The 16,692-nt window shown below is 43.6% G+C and overlaps 1 protein-coding gene across 4 annotated transcripts in view; it reads left to right on the top strand.

The window, feature by feature from the left end:
* klf8 (Kruppel-like factor 8) overlaps positions 1-16,692 on the top strand; it is a 114,045-nt gene that overhangs the window by 58,872 nt on the left and 38,481 nt on the right. For 3 of the 4 annotated variants that reach the window (XM_024376785.2, XM_024376786.2, XM_024376788.2), the window contains exon 2: positions 1,153-1,368. In XM_024376785.2, coding sequence (XP_024232553.2) covers positions 1,153-1,368 — 216 coding nt within the window. Of the gene's footprint in view, positions 1-626; positions 790-1,152; positions 1,369-16,692 lie in introns of those variants that run through there. The other variant, XM_024376787.2, reaches the window with a different exon arrangement.

Raw genomic sequence — 16,692 nt, forward strand, 5'->3', positions numbered from 1 at the left:
CCATGGTCTTGCTGTTGAGAGAGATCGCCATAGAGAGAAGACAGGCTATATGCCCACTGCCCCGCAAAATGAGGTGGAATCTGAGCTGCAATTCCTGACCTCCTGCCAAATGTCTGACCATATTAGAGAGACATATTTCCCTCAGATCATACCCACAAAGAATTAGAAAACAAATCAAACATTGATAAACTCCCATATCTGTTAGGCGAAATACAGCAATGTGCCGTCACAGCAGCAAGATTTGTGACCCGTTGCTATGGAAACAGGGCAACCAGTGGAGCACAAACATTGTAAATACAACCCATATTGATCTTCCTCTACTATTCCTATTACAACTATTTGCACATTGTTAAAAACGCTACACAGTTGATAATAGTTTTTGGTTTCTCCTCACTTTTCTGCATTGTTTATTTCACTTGCTTTGGTCGTGTAATCCAAGGTTTCCCATGCCAGTAAAGCCCCCTTGAATTGAATTGAACGAGTGTGTGCGTCGAGATTGTGTGTCTTTCTCTCTCTCTCCACTCCCCTCTGCTTCTAGAGAAGGGTGTGACTGCCTACCAGTGAGAGAGAGGGAGGGGACACAATACTTCTGTTGAGCTGCTTCTCTGTTTCTCTTTCGCTCTCATTCCCTCACTGGCAGGGCTAGGATCAGGCTCTCTCTCTCTCTCTCTCTCTCTCTACTTCTATGTCTCTTTCTCTTTTCCTCTCGCATAGGCCTACCCTTTATATTGTATTTGTCTTTCTGCATAGCACAGTTTCAGAGTAATAGGCCTACCGTTTGAGAAGAGGGTAATGCTGGTTTTATTTGTGTGTCATTTCCTATTTTCTTACCTGTCTCTTCTACCCCTCCCCCTGTTATGGCTTTGTTATCTTTCTCTTTGCCTCTCTCGACCTCTATCTCACCTCTCTACTGCTTTCACCCAACTCCTCCTCCTCTCATCTCTCTGTGTTGTATGTCAGGGTATGTAACAGTTGGCTAGCATGTCCTTTCTCCCTGTGTAGCGGTAGTCTGACTGTTCCCCTGATTACTGTGCCCCTCTCTCTCTCTCTGTCGCCGTTCTCTAGATGTGTCTAACATGTCATCTCTTCCAGTGTAACTCTCTTCTCCGTATGTGCTACTACTGGCTAACAGTCCTCTCTCTCCCTCTGCAGTGCCAGTCGAGTCCTAAGAAGGCCAGCAGTGGTGCCAGCTCCCAGTCCCAACCACATCCAAAGGTGCCCCAACCCAAGAAGGAGCCCCAACCCAAGAAGGAGCCCCAACCCAAGGTTCCCAAGAAGGAACCCAAGACCGAGCCCCAGACCCAGGTGGAAGAAGAAGACATGCCCTCAGTACACATCAAACCAGAACCAGAAGAGGTGGAGTGCACGGTGAGAGGAGGATAGGAATGGGTGAATGAGGTGGGGTAGCGGGACAGTGAGAGGGGGTTAGAGGGATGGGGAAGACTAGAGAGACACAGGGACACATGGGATGAATGGTTGTAGGTGGGTAGGTGTAGAGAGAGGCTGAAAGAATATAGAGACCGGCTCTGTCTCTGGACTGTTAGAGAGGGTGGAGGAAAAGGTGGGGCGGTGATGACTGGCTGGAGAGGAAAGAGTGAGAGAGAGGAGGGTGGAGAGGGTGTGGACAGTTAGATAAGAAGAGTAAGGGCGGGGGAGGTTGGTGGAGAGAGATGGAGGAGGGGACCTGCAGAGTGGGTGGGGTTCGTTGGGTTAGGACTGTGCAAACTAAGAACAGAAAATTCTGAATAAAATGTTTGGTGTAGGACAGATTATTTGGAATGGGAATCGTGGCAACTTTAAATCAAATCAAAGTTTATTTGTTATGTACGCCGAATACTTGAAATGCTTACTTACAGGCCCTAACCAACAGTGCAATTTTTCAGTAAAAAGTAGGTATTAGGTGAACAATAGATAAGTAAAGAAATAAAAACAACAGTAAAAAGTAGGTATTAGGTGAACAATAGATAAGTAAAGAAATAAAAACAACAGTAAAAAGTAGGTATTAGGTGAACAATAGATAAGTAAAGAAATAAAAACAACAGTAAAAAGACAGTGAAAAATAACAGTAGCGAGGCTACATACAGTAGCGAGGCTACATACAGTAGCGAGGCTACATACAGTAGAGGCTACATACAGTAGAGAGGCTACATACAGTAGAGAGGCTACATACAGTAGAGAGGCTACATACAGTAGAGAGGCTACATACACGCTACATACAGTAGCGAGGCTACATACAGTAGAGGCTACATACAGTAGAGGCTACATACAGTAGCGAGGCTACATACAGTAGAGGCTACATACAGTAGAGGCTACATACAGTAGAGAGGCTACATACAGTAGAGAGGCTACATACAGTAGCGAGGCTACATACAGTAGAGAGGCTATAACAGTAGAGTCTACATACAGTAGAGAGGCTACATACAGTAGAGAGGCTACATACAGTAGTGAGGCTACATACAGTAGAGAGGCTACATACAGTAGAGAGGCTACATACAGTAGAGAGGCTACATACAGTAGCGAGGCTATAACAGTAGCGAGGCTACATACAGTAGAGAGGCTACATACAGTAGCGAGGCTACATACAGTAGCGAGGCTACATACAGTAGAGAGGCTATAACAGTAGAGTCTACATACAGTAGAGAGGCTACATACAGTAGTGAGGCTACATACAGTAGAGAGGCTACATACAGTAGAGAGGCTACATACAGTAGAGAGGCTACATACAGTAGCGAGGCTATAACAGTAGCGAGGCTACATACAGTAGAGAGGCTACATACAGTAGAGAGGCTACATACAGTAGTGAGGCTACATACAGTAGCGAGGCTACATACAGTAGAGAGGCTACATACAGTAGAGAGGCTACATACAGTAGAGAGGCTACATACAGTAGAGAGGCTACATACAGTAGAGAGGCTATACACAGTAGCGAGGCTATACACAGTAGCGAGGCTATACACAGCAGCGAGGCTATACACAGCAGCGAGCCTATACACCGCAGCGGGGCTATACACAGCAGCGAGGCTATATACAGCAGCGAGGCTATATACAGCAGCGAGGCTATATACAGCAGCGAGGCTATATACAGCAGCGAGGCTATATACAGCAGCGAGGCTATATACAGCAGCGAGGCTATATACAGCAGCGAGGCTATATACAGCAGCGAGGCTATATACAGCAGCGAGGCTATATACAGCAGCGAGGCTATACACAGCAGCGAGGCTATATACAGCAGCGAGGCTATACACAGCAGCGAGGCTATACACAGCAGCGAGGCTACACAGCAGCGAGGCTATACACAGCAGCGAGGCTGTACACAGCAGCGAGGCTATACACAGCAGCGAGGCTATACACAGCAGCGAGGCTATACACAGCAGCGAGGCTATATACAGCAGCGAGGCTGTACACAGCAGCGAGGCTATACACAGCAGCGAGGCTATACACAGCAGCGAGGCTATACACAGCAGCGAGGCTATACACAGCAGCGAGGCTATACACAGCAGCGAGGCTATACACAGCAGCGAGGCTATACACAGCAGCGAGGCTATACACAGTAGCGAGGCTATCGCAGGTGCGAGGCTATATACAGTAGCGAGGCTATACACAGCAGCGAGGCTATACACAGCAGCGAGGCTATACACAGTAGCGAGGCTATCGCAGGTGCGAGGCTACATACAGTAGAGAGGCTACATACAGTAGAGAGTCTACATACAGTAGAGAGGCTACATACAGTAGAGAGGCTACATACAGTAGAGAGGCTACATACAGTAGAGAGGCTACATACAGTAGAGAGTCTACATACAGTAGAGAGGCTACATACAGTAGAGAGGCTACATACAGTAGAGAGGCTACATACAGTAGAGAGGCTACATACAGTAGAGAGGCTACATACAGTAGAGAGGCTACATACAGTAGAGAGGCTACATACAGTAGAGAGGCTACATACAGTAGAGAGGCTACATACAGTAGAGAGGCTACATACAGTAGAGAGGCTACATACAGTAGAGAGGCTACATACACAGTAGAGAGGCTACACACAGTAGCGAGGCTATACACAGTAGCGAGGCTATACACAGCAGCGAGGCTATATACAGCAGCGAGGCTATACACAGCAGCGAGGCTATATACAGCAGCGAGGCTATACACAGCAGCGAGGCTATCGCAGTTGCGAGGCTATATACAGTAGAGAGGCTACACACAGTAGCGAGGCTATACACACAGCGAGGCTATACACAGCAGCGAGGCTATATACAGCAGCGAGGCTATACACAGCAGCGAGGCTATACACAGCAGCGAGGCTATACACAGCAGCGAGGCTATACACAGCAGCGAGGCTATACACAGCAGCGAGGCTATACACAGCAGCGAGGCTATACACAGCAGCGAGGCTATACACAGCAGCGAGGCTATACACAGTAGCGAGGCTGTCGCAGGTGCGAGGCTATCGCAGGTGCGAGGCTACATACAGTAGCGAGGCTATACACAGCAGCGAGGCTATACACAGCAGCGAGGCTATACACAGCAGCGAGGCTATACACAGTAGCGAGGCTATCGCAGGTGCGAGGCTATACACAGGAGCGAGGCTATACACAGTAGCGAGGCTATACACAGTAGCGAGGCTATACACAGCAGCGAGGCTATACACAGTAGCGAGGCTATCGCAGGTGCGAGGCTATATACAGTAGCGAGTAGCGAATGTATAGTTAAAGTGACTATGCATATATGGTAAACAAAGAGTAGCATCAGTGCACTTTATAGGCCTAAGTTACGTTCTGTGTGCAACGCCGTGAATGTAGAGAGAGAAGGGTGGGGGGGTTGGGTAAGCAATACAAAGTTACAGAGCATCTAGAGAGAAATGCGTTGTGTAGAATAGATTCTCTGTCATGTGAAGTAGGTAATCATGTTGGCTCTATAGGCCTGTGTTACATTTCTATGTGGTACGTTGTGAATGGGGGGAAAGGGAGGGAGGGGGTGGGGCTGGGTGGGCCACCATTACATAAGTGCTCTTTAGAGAGGGGTGTGGTTGGGTTGTCGTGTGAGTGTGTGTGTTTGCCCGCACCCTTGTTTGTGTTTGCCCACGCATACATGTTTGCCCGTGCCTGTGAGTGTGTGCATGTCTGTGTGTGTGTTGACCACCACTCGTGAGCCGCCCAGCAAAGATTGATCTATGGGTGGGTGGAGGGGCATTTCTGGAGCAGCAGACACTTTTTGGTGACATGGTACCCTCGCCGGTCCCACTCCCATTCACAAGGGGGCAAAAGCAACGTTTAAAAAAAATATTTTGTGTTGTATTGGTTTTGCCCCAAACATGACACTTTGTATTCAGGGCAGAACTTTAATTGCTTTGCCACAGTTATTGCAGTATTAATTTATTGCCTTGTTGCAAACAGGATGCATGTTTTGCTCAAAGGGATATTCAATGTGGGTTTTTTTTGTGGGGGTTTTTATACCCATTTTCCAATAGGCATTGGAAAACCTCCCTGGTCTTTGTGGTTGAATCGGTGTTTGAAATTCACTGCCTGACTGAGGGACCTTTACAGATAATTATATGTGTGGGGTACAGAGATCAGGTAGTCAATCAAAAATCACGTCAAACACTATTATTGGACACAGAGTGAGTCCATGCAACTTATTATATGACTTGGGCTTGTCATGACAAAGGGGTTGAACACTTGTTGACTCACAACATTTCAGCTTTTCATTTTAAATTCACTTGTCAAAGGACATTTATGGACAATTTTTGTTAGACACGTTCTGATTCAAAATGATTCCTCCCATTTCGTGCCTACTGAACACAACCCTGGACCCTGCCAGACTGTCTCACTAGTAACAGCCAGAGCCAGAGGTAATACCAGACTGAACAAGTAAGTCAGTGGGCGATGGATAGAGACGTAAGAGAAGGAGAGCGAGGGGGGAAGGAAGTAAGGGATGGACAGAGTGAGAGGGAGAACTAAGGGATTCCCCACAACATTAGATTCACTCTCAAGGGAGCCTGGTGTAAGTCTCTGATTTGTCTCGCCCTTTCATCTCACACTCACTTGCTCAATGTTGTGTCAGTCGTGGTGGTCAGGTATTCTGCCACTGTGTACTCTCTGTTTAGGGACAAATAGCATTCTAGTTTGCTCTGTTGTTTGGTTAATTATTTTCAATGTGTCAAGCAATTGTCTTTTTTGTTTTCTCATGATTTGGTTGTGTCTAATTGTGTTGCTGTCCTGCGGCTCTGTGGGGTCTGTTTGTGTTTATGAACAGAGCCCCAGTACCAGCTTACTTAGGGGACTCTTCTCCAGGTTCATTTCTCTTTGTTATGGAAGGTTTGGGAATCATTTCCTTATAGGTGGTTGTAGAAATGAACGTCTCTTTTCTGGATTTTGATCATTAGCGAGCATCGGCCTAATTCTGCTCTGCATGCATTATTTGGTGTTTTACGCTGATACACGGCGGACGTTTTTGCAGAATTCTGCAATGCAGAGTCTCAATTTGGTGTTTGTCCTATTTTGTGAATTCTTGGCTGGTGAGTGGACCCCAGACCTCACAACCATAAAGGGCAATTTGTTGAATTTTACAGTAGGTTCCTTTTTGTAGCATCAAAGGCTCTTCTTGCTTTGTCTCTCAGATCGTTCACAGCTTGTGGAAGTTGCCTGTGGTTCTGTTTAGGCTGAGGTAGGTATCATTTTTTGTGTGCTCTAGGGCTATGGTGTCTAGATGGAATTTGTTTCTGGCAACTGGACCTTTTTGGAACACCATTATTTTTGTATTACTGAGATTCAGGGCCCAGGTCTGACAGATCTGTGCAGAAGATTTAGGTGCTGCTGTAGGCCCTCCTTGGTTGGGGCCAGAAGCACCAGATCATCAGCAAACAGTAGACTTCAGATTCTAGTAAGCTAATAAGTATGGGTGCTACAGACTGTTCTAGTGCCCTCGCCGATTTGTTGATATACGCGGAGTATACCAAACATTAGGAACATCTTCCTAATACCGCTTAAGTTTTTATGTATTCAATAAAAATCTACAGTTTAATATGTTTCCATCTCATTTTCAACTCTTACTGTCACAAACTGTAAATGTGTTTACTCTGGTATTGGCACCTTAGCCAACAGCTCACAGATGCAGTGCAGATAGGCTGTGTGGTTAGCCTATTCTACATGATGAGATTAGTATGGATAAGGCTGAAAGTATGCGTGTTGGTCAAAAGGTAGCGATCATCATGTCAGCAGAATAAAACGATGTTTATTGAAAGGAGCATCAAGCTCACCACTTTGCACTTTCACCACCCTGTGCAGTTCATCATCATTTATTTCATCTGTAGCCTAATAAACTGCATGCTTTCCCGAGTCACCACACACCATGTCTTCGCCGAATCCATTTTTACTTCAATATGATGGTTATTATATTGATATCTGTGCATAAAGGCATCTCCACCTCCATTTTGCACATAATACATTTTACCGACACAAAAAAAATCCCACCACGTCGAACGAACAAATTATCTGTCTGTAACTTCCTGTTTCCATCACATGACGTTTTTTTTTTATACGGTTTGACTTTACTCAAACCGTATATGAAAACGTGGTTAGTGTCATGGAAAGAGCAGGTGTCCTTAATGTTTTGTACAGTCATTGTATATGTTGAAGAGGGTGGGGCTCAAGCTGCATCTCTCTCTCTCGCCTAGGCCCCTAATATCGAGGGAGGCTTCCGCTCTCTGGTAGCCATGGCAACGGGGCTCTGGCGGGAGTTGGAAAGACTGTGTGATGTAGTCTGCTTGCCCACACCCCTCTCTACCCCCTCCTCCACCTCTTCACTGCTACCCCACCCCCTCCCTTGCAACCCTCCGCACAACACATCACTACAGCCAAAGGCACACGCAAACACAAATACACACAGTTAAACTGACACACACAAAAATAAATACCTGCTAGCAATACATTCTCATTTGGATTCTCTCTCTCTCTCTCTCTCGCAATCTCTAGCTCTCTCTCTCTCTCTCTCTCTCTCTCTCGCAATCTCTAGCTCTCTCTCTCTCTCTCTCGCACACACACACACACACACACACACGGTTTTCCGTTAAAATAATAAGAACATTTAATGAAATTCCATGTCAAATCCTATTGCATGGTATGACCGTTAGTGTGCAATGAAGTTCTACCATAGTCATACAATAGGTGGCAGCATCTGGAATCCGCTTCGGGCAGGTGAAATGTTGTACCGGAGACTACCTACCGTTAATTCACGTTGACTCTAGTGTTCCTTTCATTTGTTATGTGCATTAGCAACTCACAGCAAAAAAGATACCTAGCCAAGTGATTTCTTCCCCCTACATTCTCTCGGTTTCGCTCCAAGCGCTCCCTCTACACACACACACACACACGCATGCTGTTCACCCAAGCACCCATTAGGCCTACAGAAATGACTGAAAATCTAACTGATGGGATACACACAAAAAACTGTTGACAAGCTACATTCCTTGCCAAATCACGCCGACTTTATCACAAATTCAAAATGGACAGGTCGATTAAAGTAGGGAAGTATGTGTTTCAACCACGAGTTGTAGTTTTGGAATAATAAATGCGTCTCGGCTCTTTTAGGATTTTTAGCTAACTGCAAAAAAACCTTAATGGTATTTTTATTTTACTAAGCAAGTCAGTTAAGAATAAATTCTTATTTACAATGACGGCCTACTCCGGCCAAAACCTCACCCGGACGATGCTGGGCCAATTGTGCTCCCAATCACGGCCTGGAATCCAACCAGGGTCTGTAGTGACCCCTATAGCACTGAGATGCAGTGCCTTAGACCCCTGCGCCACTCGGGAGTGGCATTTAGAATAGGTTAAAAAAAAACTGAACCTAGGTAGGTTCCAGACTGAAATATGCAACAAAAAGGCAAATTGCGTATTCATAAGAATGAATCTAGGGGCCTAGTTTGTTTCATTATTAACAAAAGCCTGCCCACCAATTTCCTTTTCTGAAAAATAAAATCCCTGGGACTTAGTGGTAGTTTTTTTATAATTGCATTGTGATTTTCCTTGAGTTTTAACATTTAAGGATTTAAACGTTCGTCTAACACACACACAGATTACTGTAGTATCGCTAGGATGCAGCTAGCTCTACTTTCTGTCCCTGTTCACCCACAGTCAGTCATGGTGTTGTTGTCCAGGGCGAGTTAGTTCTCCTGACTCAGAGACAGTAACTCCACTTTGGGGTGTGTGCTTGCGTCAAGTTGTGTTGTGTTATTGTTTGTAATTAATCGGTAATCTTCAAGACTTTACATTGATGTGTTTGTTGTTTGGGTTTGACTGACGGCTCTTTATTGTGTGTGTTCGTGCCATGCACTTAGATTCTGTGTTTTCAACTGTTGTAACTACAATCAACTGTGGGCTCCACCCTGCTTTAAAGCACAGGTTGTGTGTGTGTGTTATTAAAGCCCTGCACAGGAATTAATTTTAATCCCTACCCATGTCCGAGACGTTCAGGCCCTACCCAATTTGCTTCTGCCAAATTTAAGGCAAACCCAAAATCTGAAATAACTTCCTCCTGTAGTATCCATTAGCTGCTTGTCTGTCTTTCGCTCACTGCGCAGCATGCGCTCTGTGCATGGCTCTGCTTGTGTGAACATCCATAGCAACGCCTCTGCTTTCTTCACTGTAAAGTCTGACAAAACTCAAGGAACATTATTCTTTTTGGGAAAAGAATGTGGACTCTGATAATATTCTGGTCATGTTTTTGACGAGGTTGAAGCACTTCTGATACCATGATATATACTACGCAGCAGATCACAAGCAAATGTCTTTGCTTCAAAATGTTAATGATCAAATTAGTGATAGCCGAGTCCTACCCATACCCTAGTTATTGATGAAAAAACAGGCCCTTTGGGCTCGGGCCAGGTAGCAGAGCTTGTGTGTGTGTGAACTGGTTGCACAAGTGTAGTGTTTGTAACGCAAGATGGAGAGACGGTCTCTTGTCAGAGATCACATTCATTTTAGGAGATTGCAAAATATTACCTTTTTATTCAAGACAGGAGAAACATATTGTTTCAGGTGATAAAAAAATATATATTTTGTTTAGTTACTTTCCTCTTTCCTAGCAACTCAAGCTAGCCTTCACATAGCAGCCAACGTTAGTTAGCTTACTCATAGCAGCCAACTTTAGCAGCCAACGTTAGCTAGCTAACCCATAGCAGCCAACGTTAGCTAGCTTACTCATAGCAGCCAAAGCTAGCTAGCTTACTCATAGCAGCCAACGTTAGCTAGCTTACTCATAGCAGCCACAGTTAGCTAGCTTACACATAGCAGCCAACGTTAGCTAGCTTACTCATAGCAGCCAAAGCTAGCTAGCTTACTCATAGCAGCCGACGTTAGCTAGCTTACTCATAGCAGCCACAGTTAGCTAGCTTACACATAGCAGCCAACGTTAGCTGGATTACTCATAGCAGCCAAAGCTAGCTAGCTAACTCATAGCAGCCGACGTTAGCTAGGTAGAAGATTCTGTAGCAACACAAACATCATTATCATCAACTATTCGGAGGCTACAGTCATATAATATAACTGGCTTGACATCCAATGTTGTATTATTTAACATTATTGTTAAAATAGTACTCATTTATACAGGGTATGTACGGTCATGAAAATTGTGGAAAAGTTTTAGAAAAGTCATGGAAATCATTAGAATTATTTCTGCTAATGTAATTTATTTAGGCACAATTTTCAAATATTTTACAAATTAAACAAAAATCAACATATCAGCCAGGATGGGAATGACACTAGCACATCTGTGTTTGTGTGCATCAGCTGCATGTTTGCGAGGTGAGTGGACCATTGCTCAAGGAGAGAGACATCACAGCAGCAGGTAGGCATAGCCTATCAAATATGATGGAGAACAGATGAACTAGATAGACAATTAAAATCATATCTTGTGCCCTCTAGTTAACTGTTCAGCTGTTATTAGCTTGTATTCATGTTTTCGTCATGCCCCCAAATATCTTCCACCGACACTTACTTTTTTCAACGATTCATAATGATTCATTTAAACTGTTATTTTTGACAAAACAAATTATTCACTTCTCCATTGTATTAGTTGGGATTCGGTTCAATCGCGGTGAATCTAATCATGTGAATCAAAATTTTAAATCATGAACATTGATTTTAGATGTAGCCTTCCCTTTGGTTGGTGTTGCTTCACAATGTGTTTTGTAGATAGTACTTCCAGTTGATTTGGACATTGCAACTCTACATACTCGGCAGCCTGCAAAGTAAATACATCTAAGCTAAGATAAACATGACTAACCTTGTAGCCTACCATAGCCATTTGATCTTTGAGATATTGAGTGAGATAATTATTTCAAAAGGCATAAAACGTATTTGGTTGTGATGTCGCAATGTTTTACATCAAGGGTGGTCCACCATCCTCCAGGAGAGCTAATGGATAGCAGGCCTTTATTCCAGTCCCCCTCTAAAAATACATTTTAGAAATGAGCTGCTCAACCAGACCTTGATAAAACTCTGTCTGATGTGTTTGAGCAGGGCTTGATGAAAAGCCTGCACACCCAGTATTACTCGAGACTGAGGGTTGACCATGTGTCTTATACAGTTGCCTAACAGGTGTTCAATACTGATCAAAAATATAAATGCAATATGTAAAGTGTTGGTCCCATGTTTCATGAGCTGACATAAAAGATCCCAGAAATGTTCCATAAAAAAACCATATTTCTCAAAAATGTTTTGCACAAACTTGTTTGCGTCTCTGTTAGTGAGAATTTGTTATTTGCCAAGATATTCCATCCACCTGACAGGTGTGGAATATCAAGAAGCTGATTAAACAGCATGATCATTACACAGGTGCACCTTGTGCTGAGAACAATTGCCAGTTTGCAATTGGCATGCTGACTACAGGAATATCCACCAGAGCTGTTGCCAGAGATTTGAATGTTAATATCCCTTCCATAAGCTGCCTCCAACATCGTTTTAGATCATTTGGCAGTACGTCCACACAACCTCAGACCATGTGTATGGTGCGTGTGGGCGAGCGATTTGCTGATGTCAACATTGTGAACAGAGTGCCCCATGTTGGCGGTGCGGTTATGGTATGGGCAGGCATAATCTACGGACAGTGAAGACAATTGCATTTTATCAATGGCAATTTGTATGCACAGAGATACTGTGACGAGATCCTGAGGCCCATTGTAGTGCCATTCATCCACCGCCATCCCCCGATGTTTCAGCATGATAATGTAGGGCCCCTTTGTCGCAAGGATCTGTACACAATTCCCAAAGCTGAAAATGTCCAGCCATTGACGAGGAGTGGGACAACATTCCACAGGCCACAATCAACAGCCTGATCAACTCTATGCGAAGTAGATGTGTCGTGCTGCTTGAGGCAAATGGTGGTCACACCAGATACCGACTGGTTTTCTGATCCACGCTCCTACCTTTTTTTTAAGGTAAAGTATCTGTGACCAACAGATGCATATCTGTGTTCCCAGTCATGCATATCATTGCACACCATGTGTTTGAGTAAAATCAACTATATACGTAGGCTACTGAGCTTGTTTGACGCTTTAAGCACACTGTGATATAATTATTAAGATACAAATGAGAAGGAGCCTAACAAGAAGGAAAAAAGCTGTTGCCGAACCAAGGCTGCTGGCCTTCATAAATTCTGTCATTACGCTCCCAATTTTGGCAGTAATAGGCTACACCAGGGGTCGGCAATCTTTTCCATTTGGAGTGCCAATTTATCTTACCATTTCTACAGATCTGTGTGCCAGTTATAATTTTCATATGCACATTTTCGTGGAGCACTTTCATTTCTTTTATAATAGTCTTTTCATCTCAAAATTGTTGTCTTGATAAATAAATAAAAAAGTATGTGAAAATGATACACATTTCTATTGCCATAGCCAACTATGTAAAAAATAGCCTACATAAAGGCAACAAATAAAAACATTGCAGCCTGCAGGTAGAAAATATCCTGATCAAAATAAATCACATTTGCTATGCATGGACTGTCTGCCAACTATCAGCTTGGTCTAGCCTGAGGTTGGTGCTGACAAACTTTGTATCAAATATTTTGGACACTCAGAGTTTCCTGCGCCAGTGATCTCCGGACAAAACAGCTGTAGGCTATTTGCACAATGCATAAGAAGTAATCAGGAAGTCCTATTTTCCACCAGATCAGAGCATTACCATTTTTTACCTTTCTCGCAGTGTGGTTATGGAAAGGGAGAGAGCTGGACATATTTTTCAAATAGGCCACATTGAGGAGAGATTGTCATTTTCAATGTATGTAAAAACAGACTGTGTTTACTTGCATTCTGAGGTGAAGACAAAATTACTTTGAGAAGCTCGACATTTGTGGCGGTTAGTTAAGACAATCAGAAGTACTATCAGATTCCCAAATGGGCACATTTATATGCCTACATTTGCACGCAAGCTAGGTAGCCCATTAGCCTACAGTTGAAGTCGGAAGTTTACAAACACCTTAGCCAAATACATTAAAACTCTGTTTATTTTAAGAATGTGAAATGTCAGAATAAAAGTGGAGAGAATGATTTATACCAGCTTTCATTTCTTTCATCACATTCCCAGTGGGTCAGAAGTTTACGTACACTCAATTAGTATTTGGTAGAATTGCCTTTAGATTGTTTCACTTGGGTCAAATGTTTCAGGTAGCCTTCCACAAGCTTCCCACAATAAGTTGGGTGAATTTTGGCCCGTTCCTCCTGACAGAGCTGGGGTAACTGAGTCAGGTTTGTAGGCCTCCTTGCTCGCACACACTTTTTCAGTTCTACCCACAAACTTTCCATAGGATTGAGGTCAGGGCTTTGTGATGGCCACTCCAATACCTTTACTTTGTTGTCCTTAAGCCATTTTGCCACAACTTTGGAAGTATGCTTGGGGTCATTGTCCATTTGGAAGACCCATTTGTGACCAAGCTTTAATTTCCTGACTGATGGCTTGAGATGTTGTTTCAATATATCCACATAATTTTCTTACTTCATGATGTCATCTATTTTGTGAAGTGCACCAGTCCCTTCTGCAGCAAAGCACCCCCACAACATGATGCTGCCACCCCCGTGTTTCACGGTTGGGATGATGTTTTTCGGCTTGCAAGCCTCCCCCTTTTTCCTCCAAACATAACGATGGTCATTATGGCCAAACAGTTCTATTTTTGTTTCATCAGACCAGAAGACATTTCTCTAAAAAGTACGACCTTTGTCCTCATGTGCAGTTGCAAACCGTAGTCTGGCTTTTTTATGCCGGTTTTTGAGCAGTGGTTTCTTCCTTGCTGAGTGGCCTTTCAGGTTATGTCGATATAGGACTCATTTGACTGTGGATAAAGATACTTTTGTACCGGTTTCCTCCAGCATCTTCACAAGGTCCTTTGCTGTTGTTCTGGGATTGATTTGCACTTTTCGCACCCAAGTACGTTCATCTCTAGGAGACAGAACGCGTCTCCTTCCTGAGTGGTAAGACGGCTGAGTGGTCCCATGGTGTTTAAACTTGCGTACTACTGTTTATACAGGTGAACGTGGTACCTTCAGGCATTTGGAAGTTGCTCCCAAGGATGAACCAGACTTGTGGAGGTCTACAATTTTTTTCTGAGGTCTTGGATGATTTTTCCAATGGTGTCAAGCAAAGGGGCACTGAGTTTGAAGGTAGGCCTTGAAATACTTCCACAGGTACACCTCCAATTGACTCAAATGATGTCAATTTGCCTATCAGAAGCTTCTAAAGCCATGACAGCATTTTCTGGAATTTTCCAAGCTGTTTAAAGGCACATTCAACTTAGTGTATGTAAACTTCTGACCCACTGGAATTGTGATAAAGTGAATTATAAGTGAAATAATTTGTCTGTAAACAATTGGTGGAAAAATGACTTGTGTCATGCACAAAGTAGATGTCCTAACCAACTTGCCAAAACTATAGTTTGTTAACAATAAATGTGTGGAGTGGTTGAAAAACGAGTTTTAATGACTCCATCCTAAGTGTATGTAAACTTCCGACTTCGACTGTGTATACTTCTGTGCATAATCAGGTGCTCGTCCTTGTCAGAGTTGTCCACTCTGACAATGAGAACTGTAAAATACTGTAATATTAATAATATATTGAAAGCATTAACAGAAATGACGGTAACAATACAAACAATGAAGATGAGACGTTCTGTGAATGTGGTGGGACTGGTGTGCGTGGCCTCCGCCAAGGATTAGTCCACTGAGAAATGCATCAATCAAAATGTCCCATAACCATCTCGTTTTTTTTGCAACTGCTCGACTAAAAAGATTATCAGTCGACCAACAGCCCATCGACCAAACAATTTGACTAAATGTGGTCAGCCCTAACATATAGTACCAGTTAAAAGTTTGGACACACCAACTCATTCCAGGGTTTTTCATTATTTTAACTATTTTCTACATTGTAGAATAATACTGAAGACATCAAAACTATGAAATAGCACATATGGACTCATGTAGTAACCAAAGAAGTGTTAAACATATTTAATGACATTTTATATTTGACATTCTTCAAAGTAGCCACCCTTTGCCTTGATGACAGCTTTGCACCCTCTTGGCAGTCTGTCAACCAGCTTCGTGAGGTAGTCACCTGGAATGCATTTCAATTAACAGATGTGCCTTGTTAAAAGTTAATTTGTGGAATTTCTTTCCTTTATGCATTTGAGCCAATCAGTTGTGTTGTGACAAGGTAGGCGTGGTATACAGAAGTCAGCCCTAAGTCCATATTATGGCAAGAACAGCTCAAAGAAGCAAAGTGAAACGACAGTCCATCATTACTTTAAGACATTAGGGTCAGCCAATCGGGAAGGAGTATTTGAAAGTTTCTTCAAGTACAGTCGCAAAAACTATCAAGTGCTATGATGAAACTGGCTCTCATGAGGACCGCCACAGGAAAGGAAGACCTAGAGTTACCTCAGATGCAGAATATAAGCTCATTAGAGTTGCCAGCCTCAGAAATTGCAGCCCAAATAAATGCTTCACGGAGTTCAAGTAACAGACACATCTCAACATCAAATGTTCAAGGGAGACTGCGTGAATCAGGCCTTCATGGCCAAATTGCTGCAAAGAAACCACTACTAAAGGACACCAATAATAAGAAGAGACTTGCTTGGGCCAAGAAACACGAGCAATGGACATTAGACCGGTGGAAATCTGTCTTTTGGTCTGATGAGTCCAAATTTACGATTTTTGGTTCCAACTGCTGTGTCTTTGTGAGACGCAGAGTAGGTGAACGGAGGACCTTCACATGTGTATTTCCCACCGTGAAGCATGGAGGAGGAGGTGTGATGTTGTGGTGCTTTGCTGGTGACACTGTCTGTGATTTATTTAGAATTCAAGGCACACTTAACTTAACCAGCATGGCTACCACAGCATTCTGCAGTGATACGCCATCCCATCTGGTTTGTTCTTGGTGGGACTATCATTTGTTTTTCAACAGGACAATGACTCAACACACCTCTAGGCTGTGTACGGGCTATTTGACCAAGAAGGAGAGTGATGGAGTGCTGCATCAGATGACCTGGCTTCCATAATCACCCGACCTCAACCCAATCGAGATGGTTTGGGATGAGTTGGACCGCAGAGTGAAGAAAAAACAGCCAACAAGTGTTCAGCATATGTGGGAACTCCTTCACGACTGTTGGAAAAGCATTCCAGGTGAAGCTGGTTGAGAGAATGCCAAGAGTGTGCAA

The sequence above is a fragment of the Oncorhynchus tshawytscha genome, linkage group LG17 (genome assembly GCF_018296145.1).
Source record: "Oncorhynchus tshawytscha isolate Ot180627B linkage group LG17, Otsh_v2.0, whole genome shotgun sequence".
Lineage (NCBI taxonomy): Eukaryota > Metazoa > Chordata > Actinopteri > Salmoniformes > Salmonidae > Oncorhynchus > Oncorhynchus tshawytscha.